We start from the raw sequence: 17,309 nt of genomic DNA on the forward strand, positions 1-17,309 counted from the left end.
GTGCTGCCCATGTCCTCCATGCATGGAATGCATTTCCTCCATACTTTCCCCTTCCTTCAAGATGTAATCCAAGCCCTACCTCTGACACAAAGCCTTTCCTGCCCCTCCCCACTGCCACTTGTTATTGTTGTGGTTTGTCCTTTGCTCTTAAAGAGGACCATGACAGACGGGAGGGGATGCCATGACATGATGTGAAGTGGATTTGAGGGAGGAAGGGCTGGGCCTCCCTTTCCCTTCCAGAGCCACCTGGGTCCAGTGACCAAACACAAATCAAGATGACTGGAGATGGCCCTGGAGGTCCTCTCATGTAATGACAAATGTACCTGTTATCTTTTCTGACAGAATGGAAACTCCTCAAGCGTGAAGAGGACTTCAGTTTTTGTCTCTGCATCCCTGACACCTAGCACAATGCCTAGCCCACAGACTATGGACTGGTGGAGCCTGATTCTGATTCACATCCTTCCATGCATCCTCATCCCTCAACCTTGTCTGGATGGACCCGGTGGAGTCCCGGGGCTCTCTTTTTTTGACCTCTCACTTATGCCAAATGTCCAACCCGGGGCCTCCTGCAATCTTACAGTTACCAATAGATGACAAATAATAGCAGTTCAGATCCATATGGTATTTGAAGGTTTAAAAAGTACTTTCCTCACAAATGTCCTGTGAGCCAAAAAGGACAAAAAACATCATCCCCATTTTATGACTAATGAATCTAAGATAGAAAAAAAGGGACACCCTAAAGAGCAGCCAAGCCAAGGCAGGATTCAAATTCAAGCCTCATAAGGCAGCACTCCCAGTACTGCTGCAACATTACAATATAACAAAGAACAACAGTAAAAACAATGCATGATAAATGAGTAGGGGAGATGGCAAACAGAATGCTGGGGAGGAGAGAGAAGGGGGAGGACAGCTTCTTCAGACTAAGGGCCAGACAAGGCTGAACTGAGTGTTAAAGGATGAGCTGGATTTCCACTGGGCGGGTGGAAGGGAACTGTAATAGGAACAGCCTGAGGAGAGTAAGCACGATCCCTGTCCCACATTCTGAATTCCATGTTCCGGTCCAATGGCAACATCTGGACAAGATGGGATTTCATTCTCATTTATGATGAAAACCTTCCTGGGCAGGTGAAGCCGGCACTCTCCCACGGCTCAGGAACCATGTTTTTCCAAGAAAAAGCAAAGTAGGGGAAGTCACCAGTTCAGCTATTTGTAAACAGAAAGATTAATATTATTCTACTTCCAGCCTCCTAGCCAACTTTTATGAAGGAAAACTATGCATTCATTTTATTATTTTCTCAAATAATATCCCAAGTTTACTTTTCTCCAGCCCCTCATACTTTGCAAAGTCCTTTCTTTTCAATAATCCTGTGAAGTAGGTAGCACAAGGATTATGATCTCCATTTTACAAAGCATAAATTTGAAGATCAGCACAGTGAAACAATCTGCTATCCATGATTCCAAGGATTGTAAAGGCTGTGAAGTTCAAATGAGAAAGTACATAAGATTCTTTGCAAACCTTAAAGTGTTATATAAATGTCAGTTATTAAAGTGCAGGCTGAGAGATAGCAAGAAGAGCATTTCAGAAAAAGGGACAAGTGATCAACAATGCTTAAAGCAACTAATAAATGAATGAAAAACAATAGTTGCCATTTCATTCAAGATATAACTGGGAGCCACTCAGGGGTTCTGAGAAAGACTTCGTTCAGGTAGTCTGAACAACCAAGGAGCCCATTTTGTTGATATATGCATGGAAGACATAGAAGGGAGAGGCATCATGGTTTCAAGGAAAGAACAAAAAGACCCAAGTTCAAACCCCAGCTCTGTCACTTGTTAATTCAGTGACTATGGACACATTATAGGTCACAATTTCTTCTTTCTTGAAAATGAGGGAATTGGACAAAGCTTTTTCCTTAGGTCCTCCTCAGGTCTAAAATTCTGTAATTCACAGTAGCAGATTTAAAGCCATCCTTAATTCCCTTGGGCATAAAATAGGAATCCTTCCTGGCAAAGTACTTCATTATATCTCTTTGCACTTCTTCCAACCTACTCTATTACTGTACTGATAAATCACTGCAGCACCTTTCTCCCAAGCTCACTCGTTTGCGCTCTCGCTCTCTCTCTCTCTCTCTCTCTCTCTCTCTCTCTCCTCCCTCCCCCTTCGCCCCTCTCTGTTTCTCTACTTTCTCTTTTTCCTTCTCTCTCTTGCTCTCTTTTTCTCCGTCTTTGTCTCCCTTCCTCTTTCTCTGTCCCTTCCTCCATCTATCCCCTTCCCCTCTCCTTTCCTTATGTTAGGTGCTTCACAGACCCTGGCTCAGTCTACTTGTTGAGCTGAACGAAGCACTACAAGACATGGTCATATGGACTATTTCCCTTCCAAAACTCACACTCTCTCTGAAAGAGGTACCGGAACAGTAACTTAACTCTTGTGGGAAATTTATTTTCATGTGATCTAGTGCCATGGCAAATTCCTAGGATCCTAGAACATAAGTAACCCTTTCACTTTCAGCCCCACCATGTCCTGAACACCAGAAGGGCGGAGACCTTGCAAAACCAGGCCACTGGCACCAGGCACACTGACTCCTCAGATTCCTCCTCCAAGCTTTCTGCTGTAATGATCAGTTGGGACTTGCTCACAGGCCCAGTCTCAGGTATTCATGGTACCAGTTTGGGACAATCAGGAGGAAGAAGCCTACAAAGTTTTGGATTTTTACTTCTACGTTGAAATGTTTCAAATAAATAGTGTATTTCTTTTCAATCAGCAAAGAAAGAGGCTTTTTATACAGCTTGAATCAAACTAGATGTTTATACTTAAATGAGGCAGAAAGAGGAAAGGTAATATCCAGTAGTTTTTAATAACCCCTCTTCTCCCCCTGCAAATGAGATACCAACAAGCTCCTCAAAATCACTTTACACACAAGTAATCTCTGCAAATGTCAACAGTACATTCAAAAATAATTAAAAAGTGCATGAGACTAAGAGATACCCTGTAATTATTCAGTGATTGACAAAATGGGTATTGACAAACAATGAGTTCACTGCTATGAGGGAGAACATTGTACATTCAGTCTCAAAGCATACCATGCCACTTTTTAGGTACAATTACAATTATTAGCAGAATAACAGGTTAGACAACTAAAACAATAATTTTGTTTATGAAATTAGAACCTAAATTCACTCTTGGTTTCCAGAAAAGACTCAAAGCACTTCTCAGGTTGCTAAATCAGAGAATAAGTCCTTTAATAAGAGTATTTTTCTCTATCACTCTAAGTTACATACTGTGCTCTGGGCAATCAGAATTATTACAAAGCTTATTCAGGCAACTCTTGCTGGCTTCTAGCCCAATCCACTCAATGAAAACAACCAGGGTCTCAGCTGATAACACTGAGCTAATCGTTCTCATTTAAAGCAACTAATAATACTAATTCATGGAATTCAGAACTGGAAGGGCCCTCAGAAATAATCTAGCCCAGGCCACTCATCTCACAAACAAGGAAAATAAAGACACAGAGGGAAGAGGCTATTCCACCAATGACTTAACCACAGTCACACGGGCAAATAGCAGAGCAAGGATCTGCACTCAGTGGTTCCAACTCCCAACCTAGGACTCTTCCCATTACACCTCGCTAACAAAGCTTGCAAGATGTGATTTCATCCATCACACTAGTAAACGCCTCAGAGGGCTTTCAGACTGTCACTACAACAGTGATAATGATTACTCTTGTTTCTAGAATGCTTTACTGTGGTGCCCTGTGGCCCATACTTTCTCTGGGATTTTTTTTTGGCAAAGACACTGGGGGGAAAGAGGAGGGTTGCCATTGCCTTCTTCAAGTGGATTAGGGCAAACAAAGATTAAATGAGCTATCTAAGGGCAGATTCGAACTCAAGTCTTGATTCTAGGGAGGACTCATCCACTGAGCCACCCAGTTGCCTCCACAGTTTGACAATAGCTCATGTTAAATTCTAAGATTGTAAAGTCTGAAGAACACCTGCTATAGGATCTCATGTGATTCCCCAGCACAAGGATTAACAGTCCTACGTAAACAATGAATGAACTAAGGCTCTGAGAAGGGAAGCTGATCCCATTATGGTCCTAAAGGTAAGAAGAGGTGGGATCTGTCTTGAACCCAGGACTTTCAAGCCGCAGGCTTTTCCACCATTCTGGACTGAACAGAACCAGACTGCCCAGTCATAATCTACGCAACTTTCCCAGTGATTCAACAACAGTTTTGGATTTATGGCAGCAACATCCATGCAGAGGGCCAGACTCCAAGCTGACAGGGATACAAGGCTCCGACCCAAATGTCTTTTTTAAAAATATATACCAACTAAAGCAACTGACTTATAGGAAACCTTTATTTTTCCTAATTGTTTGGGCTTTCTGATGCTTAAAAATATATTCCAGAAGAACAGACCATGGGTGGACACTTCTGAAATAATTTAACAGTACATAGAAATGACATCATATTTTCAGAATAATCCCACCCAAGAGCACAGAAAGACACTCCTTTCTTCCCATTTAAGTCCATTCCCTTTTTACTCTCAGGATGATTTTAAATGAAAACATTCCTAGTCTTGGGAAGCATCACTTGATGGGGAGAGATTAAAGACCCACTTAGGGGCATCTACGGCTGGAAATCCCAGAATCACAGAACTGGAAAAGATCTTGGAGATATTAGAGACAGCCAGAGTGGTCTAGGTCATGCAGTTAGCCTCCAAACAGGCCCAGGTTCTAAGCCAGCCCTCCTGACTACTCTCCTTTCACCACATCTCCTCAGCCCCGTGGGATCTCCTCCAGCTTGGCCTCCAATTCCTTCTCACTGAGTCTCTGGACCCATTCTCCAGCCTGTCCTATAACTGTACAACACTTTTGTAGCGCTTTAAGGTCTGTGAGTCCAGAGTGAGACCAGTACCCATCTTCATTTACACCTGAGAAACACATCAGGGAGGGGAATTGACTACAGTTCTTCTAATTCCCAGGCCAGCAGCCTCTCCTGGAGTCATTCCAGAGAAGTCATTTGATGGCCTCAGATGATTTGGAGGCCTCTGGGTTTCTAATCTAGAATCCAACTTGAGGCAGAGAAACAATGTCCTCCAGCCACTTGTGGCCTTTTAGCCTCTTTTTTGTTTTCCTTTCCTAGAAAGCTAAGAAAGTCCTCTGTTTCCTAAAAGCTGAGCTAGCAATCTTTGCAATCCAGTCCCCCAAGACCCAAAGCCGCAGGAGGGCTTTTGGGAGAAGAGTAGCCCTCCTAGTATCCCCAGTGTTCTGGAATCTCTGCTGGGGCAATTTCCTCTAAAATCAACAGAGGCAATTGAAGATGCTACCCTAGGAGCCCCTCCTTTTACATCCGGCAAATGATAAATATTGACTTTTTCCACTCCTCCCCTGGGCAAAGCCTTTTATTAGCTTCCCTGTTTGTGCACCTGGATCACCCACCCAGCCAGAGATGGCTGAGGAAGGCAGAGTCCGTGTGAGTAGCCTGGCACTCAACGCCTAGCCTTCCAACAGCTGGTCACCGTTAGAAATCACATCCTGCACCCTGTGGAATGGGAACTAAAGATGGCGCAAACAAAAAAAGGAAGGCAAATTTGAGCCCATGCCCTTTCTATTGGGGAGCAGCTCCCTAGGGGAAGAGAGGACAAGCCTTTTCCTGTAGTCACCCTCTTATGGAAACAAAGAACAAAATATCACAGCAACAAAGAATGCCATCCAACCCCAACACCATTATTTCACAGATGAGGAGAACCACAGCAGTTAACTGATCTCCCCTAGATCCCAGTGAATTAACGGCAAAGCCAGGACTAAAAATTCAGATCTCCTGATGGCCAGTCAGGGCTTCCCGCTCCCCAAAACTATATAATCGCCCAATGTCACCAGGTTCTTATCACAATGATTTGTAATAGAGTTAACTATGTCAACATCTCATCACCCCCAAACTAGCAGTAAAGTCTTGGAGGGCAAGAGCCATCATATATCTCTGCATACCATATAGCAAGCTTTCAGTGCTATTTTGTGATTGCCTGATTTTCCATTCCACTCTGAATACACTACATAATAATCTAACTTTCTAAAAGGTCTTTCATTAAAATAAAAGCATATCTTAGCTGAAATCTGCCATCACCATTTAAGCCAAATGCAAAAAATATCAAGCATACCAATGCTGGATATCTTCAGACTTTTTATCACCTGTCTGTGCCAGGAGAGCCATAAAGTCCATACAAAAAAGCTCCACCAAGGAGAAAGGAAGCTTTCTCCAGGGTGTACCTAGAATGTGTCCCTCTTTACCTCTGCCTTTTAATATCCCTTGTTTTCTTCAAAGCTCAGCTCAAATCCACCTCCAAAATGACTTCTCATGAACTACCCAGCTGCTAGTGCCCCTCCTCTCAAATCACCTCATAATTTAATTTATACAGGCTTATATATATATGTACATGTTTTCTTCCCCTGAACCGAGGGTTTATTTAGTCTTTCTATCCTGAGGGCGCTGCCGAATGCTTGATCCATGAAAGACACCCATAAATGCCTGTTGATTAACTATCAACTTAGGTAGTCTCCAAAGGGAGGTTTGCACAATCTGTACCCAAACATCCATTTCAAAAGCAATAAGGCAATCAATATACAAAGGACTTACAAATCATACCCTTTAACCTTGTGATACTGCTAGACCCTAAGGATGTCATTTTAAAAAGGGCCTGTCTATACCAAAAGCATTCATCACAGTTTATTTGTAATAACCAAAAATTGAAAGCAACCTATGTATCCAACAACTGGGGGAATGGTCAAACAAACCAATAACTCCATATAATGAAATATTATTGCACTGTGAGCAATTACAAACATAAAGACTACAGAGAAATAGTGAGCCACAGAGCAAAGCAAACAGAGTCGAAATAGAGTCCCCAAGGCCTATGACTACACAGAATTAAATAGTAATGATCACAGCACTAGATTTTCTTTAAATACACAGAAATAAAAGGAACTAGAAGGAGGCATAGAAGCAAATAACCTTTCTGTTATCAAGTTGAAGTTGTTAGGCAATGTTTAAAAACATAGTACTTTGGAACTTACTGTTGTAGAACTTTTGTTTCCTTTTTAAATCGTCTTTGAACATTTTAGATGAAATACTAAGTTTATAATAAAAGATTGCTTTCCTCTGACCCTCTGTCCCATCTCTTTCATGGGCTGCTCTGGCAAGGGCACACTAAAGAGTGTGAGTCTTCTTCAGTAGATGCCCAAGCTCCCTTTCAACTGGGATTCACATAAGAGGCTTCTCTTCCTTGGACATGATGCTCCTAAGCCTGGCACTCGAGCCTTCTACCATCTGACTCCTACAAATGAGCAGGGCCCTCTGAGTCACTAAGCTTGGCTTCTTGTGGGACTGACTAATGACAAGTCACTTCCCACTCAAGGGGTCAGTTTGCTCATTTGTAGAAAGGGGAAAACAAGGCTACTAATCTGGGAGGAGTTTTTCAATCAGTCAATGAATAAAGCCTTATTAAGTATCTATGTACAGTACTAAAGTAAGCACTAGAGCTCAAAAAATCAAACCAAAGCATACTTACCCTCACAGAGCTTACAGTCTAGTCCCAGAAGACATCATGTAAATAGACAGGTATGGACAGACAAAATAGACTTAAGATGACTTGGGGCGGGGGGGGGGGGGGGGGGGGGGGGGGGGGGGGGGGGGGGGGGAAGACACAACTTGCTGAGAGGGGGCAAAGGAGAATCAGAGAGAAGTGACCCTTTAGATGAGATACAGAAGTGAGGAGGTTTTACAGTCACATAGGGCAGTCACAAGGAAGGAGCTTACTTAACTGCAAAGTGCCACAGAAATAAGTAATATTCTCATTATTTACAAAGATGGGAATTTCACTGAGATGAGGAACTCTTAGATGAGAAAACTCCCTTTTTACCTATGGAGGTAGGCACCTTCCTGCAACTAACAGTCAGAGAATTTGCCTAAAATACTGAGAAGTTCATTTCCCCTCTGGTTTATGTCCTGGACTTCATGATCTCCAGAAACCAATCATTCTGCAGGATGAAATCCACTTGGGAGCTCAGACCTTCTCAGCATTTCTGCCTGTCCTGGTGCAGGGTGGAGAGACACCTGGGCACTCCCCCCAGATCCTCCACTCAAGGAAAGTGCCTGGGACATTTACCTCATCACTTGCTAAGTGTCTGCCTTACCCTGCAAGGTGAAAAGCACACTATAACTCAGATCTCCTCAGACTCTGCCTAAGATCCCAAAAGTATTCTCCCTTTTCTGTTTCTTTTGGATGCATAGTCTCCCTCACTAGATTTGAAACTCCTCAAGGGCCTTTCTTTGTATCCCAAGAACTATGAACAGGGCTTGGAATATGGTAGGTGCTTAACCAATGTTTACTGACTCGCCTGAGGTTAACTGACTCGCCAGTGTATGTTACAGGCAGGACTCTATCCAAGACATCACAATGTGTCTTGTTTGGGTTATTTTTGTTTTGATTTTCCAGTCTTGTTTACACAGCCCCCTGCACACACCAGATACCACAGCCAACCTGGCCAACTTCTTCAGTCATTCTTTTTTTTTCCTTCTTTAGCCCTTTCTCACTTAGTTTACATTATTCCTCCCTCGCCTGGAGTAGATTTTTACCCACTAGCTCCCCTCCTCCCACCTCCATCAGTGGAAATCCATCCTTTCGTGGCCCTTACCAGACACCGCATGGCTTCTTCCAGGAAGATTTTCCTGAATCATTCTTCTCTCTATCACTCCCTGTCATAGCCCCAGACGCTGAGCTGGAAGGAATCTTGGGCCCACCCACACCTGTACAGGAAATCACATACAAAATTCCAAACAAGTGATCATTCAACCTATGTCTGAAGAACTTTATTGAAGGGGAAGCCACTACCTCCTGAGGCAACCAATTCTACTTTGGAACAGTTCCAGCTATTAAGAAGTTTTTCCTCATACTGAGCCAAAAAAAAAAAAAAACCATCTCCCCACAATTTCTACCCATTGCTTCTCCTTTTCCCTGGGGCCAACGAGAACAAATATAATCTGTTATACTGTAGCCTCTCAAACCGTGAACGTTGTCCTTCAAGGAGAGGGTAGGGCTGCTATAAAGGCTTCACATAGCAACCATTTGGTCTCTAAAGGACCAGCTGGACTTCAACAGGTAAAGAGGGAAAACATTTGTGTATATATCTCATCTCCAATAATGTTGATAATCAAAGGATGGCTCTGATAATGAATTCTGTGCTTTTCATCCCAATAACAACTAAGTTTAGCCAGTATGGTTGCAGAAAGATAAATTTTTCAGCAATAGCAACTCTCAAAGACAAGCTGTCTATTAAATCAAAAAGGGGTTGCAATCTGCATCAGTGAATGTACATTGAGGAAAACCACAATCGCTGATATATTGAAGAATAACTCCATTAAAGCAAGCTGCTTCCCCTACTAGATTCTAAGCTCCTTGGAGAGAGAGGCTGCCCTATTTCATCTCAGAATTTATTCCCAGCACACAGCACAAGGGTTCACACTTATCTGAATCAAACTCAGACAAGAAAAAGATGAGAAAATCACCCCTGAAAGGTTTCTGGTTTCAAAGTTTGAATACAAATTCTGTTACTAAGAACAGGGACATATCTCTCATCTGCAGATTCTAAGAATACAGTAGACCCAATAGTTAACACTGGAAGATATTCAGCCCAATGCCATGGAATAGAAACTTTTGATCCGGGTCACAAAACTGAGGAACATATTATCAAATCAAAAACAGGAGTTCTGATTTGTAGTTGAATCTTCTTTTAGACTGAAAATCACCCAGACGTCTTTCTAACTGTCCAGAGCTCCAACTTCCTTCCTTCCTTTCCTGTCTCAATTGCTCATAGGCCCTTATGAGAGTCCAGGTACCAATTCACCTACCTGAGCAGAAAGAATTCACAAAACACATACATTTTAGGGTTTGCAAGACTAACAAAAGAGCTTCAATAGTTTGACAGGCAAATAAGGCAAATTGACAAGTGGGTATTCATTTGGGTGGATATTATGAAGCTACCAGCCAATTTCAGGAAAGTCTTCTGAAGCCACACAGAAGTGTGGAAATGCCCCTGGGTTTTCAAGAACACGTGACACAGGAGAAAGAGGACAGGCTCCGGAGTCAAAAGACCCAGATTGTACAAATCTCATTTCTGCCACAGAGTTTTACATGGAGTTTTACATGCAAGGAACAGCAAGTAAGTATAGGTAGATCAGAGGAAGTAAAGTATAAGAAGATTGGAAAGGTGGAAAGGGGCCAGATTGTGAGTCTGTACACAACAAACCAAGAGTCTTATATTCAATCTAGAAGTAAGAGAAAGCCAAGTGAAGTATGCTGAGTAGGGGAGTGATGTGGTCAAACCTGTGATTTAGGAAAACTGCTTTGGCACCTGGGTGCACAATGGGCTAGAGTGGGGAAATATTTGAGGCAGGGAGACTCACCAGCAGGCTACTGCAGAAGTCTAGGTGTAAAGAGATAAGGGTCTATACTAGAGTGGAGACTGTGGCAACAGAGAGAAGGAACAGTTACTAATTGTAATTCTGTAGGATTAGTAACTAATGTTACCTAATGTTAGTAACAGAGTTACTAATAACAATACACAGAACATGTTGAGTGATTATAAATGAAGCTTGAGGAGGAGGATGGTGGTACCCTGGACAGTAATTAGAAAGATGGGGACATGAACTGGTGCTGAGCGAAACAAACTGAACCAGGAATATTGGACACAATAACAGCAAGAATATGCAATGATCAACTAGGAAAGACTTGGTTCTTCTCAATGATTAGTGATCCATGACAATCCCAATAGACTTTGGACAGAAAGTGCCATCTGTATCCAGAGAGAACTCTGGAGATTGAATGTATGTAAATCAACACATGCTATGTTCACTTCTTTTTTGTTTGTTTGTTTTTTTCCTCTCCCCCATGTTTTTTTTTTCCTCTTTTGTTCTGATTTTTCTCTCCCAACATGATTCATAAAGCAATGTGTATTTAAAATTAATCAATTAATTAATTAAAAATGGGAAAAGGGGAGAGTTTGAGGGGAAAGGTAATGAGTTTGGTTTTGAACATGTTGAATTTAAGAAGCCTAGGGGGCATCGATATCTAGATACCCAAAAAGGGCAGTTAGTGAGAGAATTAATCAGCTTAGGACTTACTTCCAGAGAAAAATTAGAGCTGGACATATAGCTCTGGTTTATTTGCATCAAGATGACCACTGAAACCACAGAATCTAATGAAAATACCAAGAGAGAAAGAGCAGAGAGAGAAAGAAACCTTGACCATGGAACACAGAATTTCTGAGCTGAGAGACCCTAGAACACAATAAGTACTGAAAGAGACGTCAGCAGTGAAAATGTTCTAAGCTCATAGAGTAGTATTATAGACATAAAAGACATGGTATCAGCGAGACTCAAGTTCAAATTCCAGGATCAAATAAAGTAATCCACATAAAGCACACTACAAATTCTAAAGTTCTATAGAAATAAATGCTTTTTTGCTATTATTCAGTCATTTCCCAGTCCATGACTCCATTTGGGATTTCCATGGCAGAAATACTGGAGTGCTTGGTTTGCCATTTCCTTCTCCAGGTAATTTTACAGATGAAGAAACAGGGCAAACGCTTGCCCAGAGTCACACAGCTAATAATTGAGGCAGCATTTGATATCAGGTCTACCCTACTCCAGGCCCAGTGCTCTAGCAGCCCTTATAAAGGCTAGCTATTAATAAACTTTGATCCTGTATAGTTTGGTTCCAAAGGGCCAATAAGTTCCCTTTCCTGAACCTCATTTTCTCATCTGTAAAATGGCCTAGTTCTATAACCCTGCCTCAATGACAGCATTATGTCAGCATATGATATGATGGTGTGATCTTGTGAAAGAGGCAAACCAAGAGCCCTGAAAAAAGGGCTCTGACCTCTGACCCTCCCTCTCAAACAAGTCACTTCACTGTTGCAGGCAGGCTCTAGGATAGCGGGTCTCAAGGGTCTCTTCCAGCTCAGGACCCTCTGACCCTCAGATGGTTGGGTTGTGGAAGACAAAAGGAGAGGAAGGACAGGCCCAGTCTCTTTCCTCCCTCCCAGCTTTTATGGTCTAGATGCTACAGATTCATTGATGGTTCACTGGCAGGCACCCCAATGATAACTTAGCTGGAACCCCCTCTTTTTACAAGCAAGAAATCTGAGGCTCAGAAAGACTGGAGACTTTCCTGAGGCCACAGGTCTGATCAATGCCGGAACTGACACTGGAGCCCAGGGCAGGGAATCCTTCCCTAAAGGTCCAGTTTCCCCCCATCTCCTAGGGCTCTAGACAACCATTGCTATTCCTGTGCATAGCTACCAATCGGCCTTCATTTTCTTTTTTAATTCAATTCAATTAAGCTCCTACTGTATGCAAGGCATTATTAATACAGTAATAAGACTAAAGCTGGCAATCTCAGAGATGAGCTAGTCACTAAGAAACAAAATCTCTCCTAGCCCCTGGCTCCCCACCAGCAGATGGCCAAGAAGTCTTAACCCTTTCTGACCATCTCCTGACACATACAAAACACACAGCATAAAAACCTGGCCTGACGCTCCTCCGAGTGACAAGATATACCGCAATGTCTAATTATGGTGTTTCCTAAGGCTAGAAGCAACTAAAGGCACACTAATTACCAGGGATAACAATTAGTAGAACATAAGAGTAACAGTATCGGTGACTCCAACCCCATGACTTCACTTGGCTTACACCTGTTCTAGGTAGACCGACACTGTTCACAGAACACTTCCAAGGAGGGGCACTGGAGGTTTAAAATCTCTCCCCACTGGCCCCAGCCCTCAGATCTTCACCACAGGCCCCTTACCGGAGGCCCGGAGAAAGCAGTAGGTAGAAACATGAACCAGGAGCCCCTCCTTTCTCATACTAGCTCTGACAATCCAATCTGGCCACAGCAACTCTGCAGAGTTTGCCTTTTAGCAAAGGGGAGGGCAGCACAAAAAGCACATGAAAATGTGGAAATGGTGCAATGATTTAACACGCAACTAGCATTAATTAAGCACCTACTTGGTATTAAGACACTGTACTGAGCCCTGATGAAAAAATGAAAAAGGATGATATTCTGCCCTCCTGTACCCTCCACTCCAGGAGTTTACAATCTAGTGGGGGGGACAGGATTAGGTCATGTATACAAATGAGTATACTACAAGGCAGGCAGTGAAAGGGGAGAGATGCAGCTTGGCATAGGAAATAGAGAATGGGCTTCTAGACCCAGCCCTGACATACACTGATTGAGGCTCTGAAAAAGTTACTTCACCTCTCAGTGGCCTCAGCAACACTCCAGGATCTCAGATTGCAAAAGAGGTGTCTGTCAGCCCTGGGGGAGAGATCTCCCCCCCCCCAAACCCCTACACCAATGAAATCACAGGCCTAGGAAAAACAAATCTTAGGAGCAAGAGGAAGGGCCTTGAGGGAGGTTTCAGGGAGGAGACTGAGAAGAGAAAAGCCTTCCCCATGTGAGATCAGAAGGATCGTGCCCTGCCACCCAGTGCCACCAGCTTCCTGGCTGCTCCTCAAACCCAACATTCCATGTCCCAGCTCCAGGCATCCCCCCCACCTTCCCTCATGCCTACAATGCTCTCCTTCCTTATTTCTGCCTCCTTCAAGTTCCAACCATCACCTTCTACAAGAAACCTTTCTATAGACTTCTTAGTGCTCCCACTTCCCCATCGTAAACGAATGTTATTGAGTCTCTTCAGTCATGTCCCACTCTTCATGACTCCATTTGGGATTTTCTTGGCAAAAATACTAGAGTGGTTTGCTGCTTTATTCTCTAGCTTACTTTACAGATGAGGAAACTGAAGCAAACAGGGCTAAGTGACTTGCCCAGGATCACACAACCAGCAAGCCCCTAAGGCCAGATTTGAACCAAGGAAAAAGGCCCTTCCAGATTCCAAGCCCAGTGCTCCATCCACTGCGGCATCTAGCATATAGTATGCCCGCTCCATACTTAACAAATAGTAAGTGCTTAATAAATGCTTACTGACTGTCTAAAATGGATGACAATCTGCACAAATAAACAAGAAGATGGTCATCAACCAACATGAGTTTACTTCTTCTTGCTCTGTCCCAGATACTAGAGACACAAATACAAAAATAAAATAATCTCTGTGTTCAGGGAGCTTTCTAATGGGGGAGCTATATACATCTATGAGTATAAACAAGATAAATATTAGGTAATTTGGGAGTGGGGGCAACAAGAAAGGCATTCTGGAGAAAGTGGCTCATGAGCTAAACTTGGAAACGAGCCAGGGCTTCTAAGAGGTTAAAGGAAGGAAGAAGAACCTGAGACAAGGAAAGGTGAGGAGCCAGGTAGAATGGGCTTTTAGAAGGAATGGAAATTGAATAGAAAGGGGAAGAAGGTGTAAAGGAACCTAAAAAGGTCAAGTACGCCCAGGTGGTAAAGAGTTCTGGTCTGCCAACAGAGTCTATATTTCATTCTCAAAGGCTAGAGCGCCCCTGAAATTATGGAGAAGGGGAAGGACCGTGTCCAACTTGTGCTTTGGGAAGACCAATTGGGCAGTATGTGGGGGATGGGCAAGAGTGAGGGAGGAGAGCCCAGAAATGCTGGGGCCGCCAAATGGAGAGTGGACAGGAGGCCAAATAGAGGCCCATATTGCAATAATGCAAGTGAGAGATTTGCAGGCCCTGACGAGTGTGAGTGGGCAGAATGGACGTGCAGAGTGCATGGAGAATGTGAAACAAAGGTGGTAAGATGGGAGGAAGCCTGATAGGAGGAAGGCCCTCCTGTGCCCAGGCTGAGGCCTTTGTCTTTGAACCTCTGGGCAATAAGGAAACACAAAAGCCTGCTTTAAAGCCCAGGAGTAACATAAGTAGACGCATTAAAATGGTATTTGTATACCTTTCCTATAATAAATATAGCTCATCTTCACCCACAGCTCAAGCACCCTAAGAGAAAGAGAGGGGGAGCCACCACAATAACAAGCATTTATATAATACTTTAAATTTTGGGGTTTTACACTCATAGTCCAATTTTTATGAAATAACCCTTTAAGACGAGTAGAACAAATGTTATTGGCTTCATTTTACCAATGAGACAACTACAAGGCTCAAAAAGTGGAAGGGTCACAGAGTTGATTTCTTTATATTGGAAAATAAGCACCTTAAGGACAGGGACTATTTTTTTTTTTTTTTTTTTTTTGGTCAATCCTTGTATCCCCATTGCTCAGCACAATGCCTGAACCAACTGACTGACTAACTAATATGCTGAACTGAGGCTCAAATCCAAATCTCCAGACTCCAAGTTCAATGATATTTCCATTACCAAGTGGTTTCCTTGGGTAACCAGCCTGTCCCTGCTTCACTGTGGAGATATCAAGGGGCGAAACTATGAGCAGGCAACCACAGCCAGGAAGGGGACCAGATGCAGACCCTTCTGCATGATGAAGCTGAGCTTCCTAGCCTCCCAGCTATCACTAAGAACTATATAAGACACGGGATCTCCGATGCTCTGTAAAATTAACAAGAAGATCTTATACTACTATTATGTCACTTTTAATCTTTCAAAGGTCTCTCACCTCGTTTTATTATTTATTGCCTCACAATGGCCAATAGGCAGAGAAGACATTGTAATTTGATAGATGAAAGAACCAAGGCACATGTTTGCTAAATGGCTAAATATACAATTAACAAAAGGAGTGGAAGAAGAAAAAGAAAATAGATTTCCTGACTCAAATTAGTCTAATAGTTTCCAATCTGTGAGCAACATTTTTGGGTGGTAGCGGGTGGTCATGGAGTTATTAGCAAGAAAGCCAAGAGATCATCAAATCCATAAGTAAGCAAACAGACCTTTTATAGCCTGAAAAAAATGTTTCATACATATGTATTGTTTTTTTTTTCAAAATATGTTAATGCTACTGTGATTAAAATACATAGTTATTTAAAAGTGATGCTGAATTCAGAGTGGATTTTTGTCATTATTCTCTCAAATCACTGGACACAAATTATATACATTTACCATGATTTGGGAAGGGTGGTCGGAACTAAGAAATTTTTTGATATTCAAAAGCCTTGGGAAGCATGACACTGACCACAGCTGCCTCTCCTGGCCCGGGAAGCAGGGGTATTCTCTGGAATGAGACCCAACGAAGGCACCTGCATCCTCTCCCCCACCCCAGGCAATGCCCAATAGGATCAAGGCAACAGTAATTCTAGAGCTCCCCCCTGCTAGGGCCGGTGCAGCCGTGGGGGGAGGCACCTGCTCCCGGAGGACTCGGGAGGGGCAGAGCCACCTGCACCTGTCCCCCACGTCGGGGAAGAAAGCACCGGCGGGTTCACCAGAGCCTTGGAGCTTCGTAAGGAACTCGACTTAGCACAAAACACCTACCCACAGACTCTAAAAAGTAGAATTTTCTGGTAACAAAAATAGGGACATCAATTAAAAGTTACATTTTTTTAAACGTCCCTCGCCAGCGCTTTTCTGCAAGTTGTGCCTCAGAGATGGCAGCTGAACTTGACTCTGCCTAGCCCTGGCTCCGCTGTAGCGCTCCGGACCGGGGACACCTGTCATCTCGGGATGCTGTTTGGGAGCGGGGGCTTCTTCCAATCAGGACCCTTAGGGCAGGGACCACCTGTCTCCCCCACCCCAAGATCCCCAGGGGGAGGGACCACCCGCTTGTCCCCCCACCCCGGTCCCCTGCGGGGGCGGGGCCCACCTGCTTCCTCCCCCGGACTCCCGTGGGGGAGGGGCCACCCGCTAACCTTCCAGACCCCCCGACTGGGGAGAGACCACTTGCTTCCCCAAAAACATCCCATGGGGGAGGGCCCAGAGACCCCCCCGTGAGGGAAGGGTTACCTGCTCCCCCCAAGACCCCCGTGAGGGAGGGGGTCAAGTATTTACACACACCCCCTGGACCCCACGAGGGAGGGGTCACCTGCTCCGCCAGTTCAGAGCGGGTCACTCCCCCGGCGCCCCCCGCCCCCATCCCCGCGCCCGTCGGGGCCGCGCGCGTTCCCGCCTCGTGCCCGCGCACCCTCCGTGCGCGCCCCCGCCGGGGGCGGGGAGGGGGAGGATGAGGATGATCAGGGGAGGGATGAGCGGGGGTGAGGACGGGTGAGGAGGGGGCTTCTCTTACCCGGGCCGCCCGCGTCAGGCTAAGGTCCTTCATCACCTCCTCGAAGGCCGCCGTCTCCTCCGCCTGCTTCTGGTTGTGCAGGGCGATCTTCTCGCTGAATTTCCGCGGATTGTTCGAAGTCGCCATCTTCTCCTCCCCTCCCGTCTCCTCCTCCTCCTCCTCCTCC

At 44.2% G+C, this 17,309-nt stretch overlaps 1 protein-coding gene across 7 annotated transcripts in view; it reads right to left on the reverse strand.

Moving 5' to 3' along the window:
* Positions 1–17,309, reverse strand: part of CRTC1 (CREB regulated transcription coactivator 1) — a 113,532-nt gene extending 96,223 nt beyond the window's left edge. For all 7 annotated transcript variants that reach the window (XM_031948184.1, XM_031948181.1, XM_031948180.1 and 4 more), the window contains exon 1: positions 17,144–17,309. In XM_031948184.1, the coding sequence (XP_031804044.1) occupies positions 17,144–17,269 (126 nt within the window). In that variant the 5' untranslated portion in view covers positions 17,270–17,309. The remainder of the gene's footprint in view (positions 1–17,143) is intronic.

This window comes from Sarcophilus harrisii, chromosome 1 (assembly GCF_902635505.1).
Source record: "Sarcophilus harrisii chromosome 1, mSarHar1.11, whole genome shotgun sequence".
In the NCBI taxonomy this organism is placed as follows: domain Eukaryota; kingdom Metazoa; phylum Chordata; class Mammalia; order Dasyuromorphia; family Dasyuridae; genus Sarcophilus; species Sarcophilus harrisii.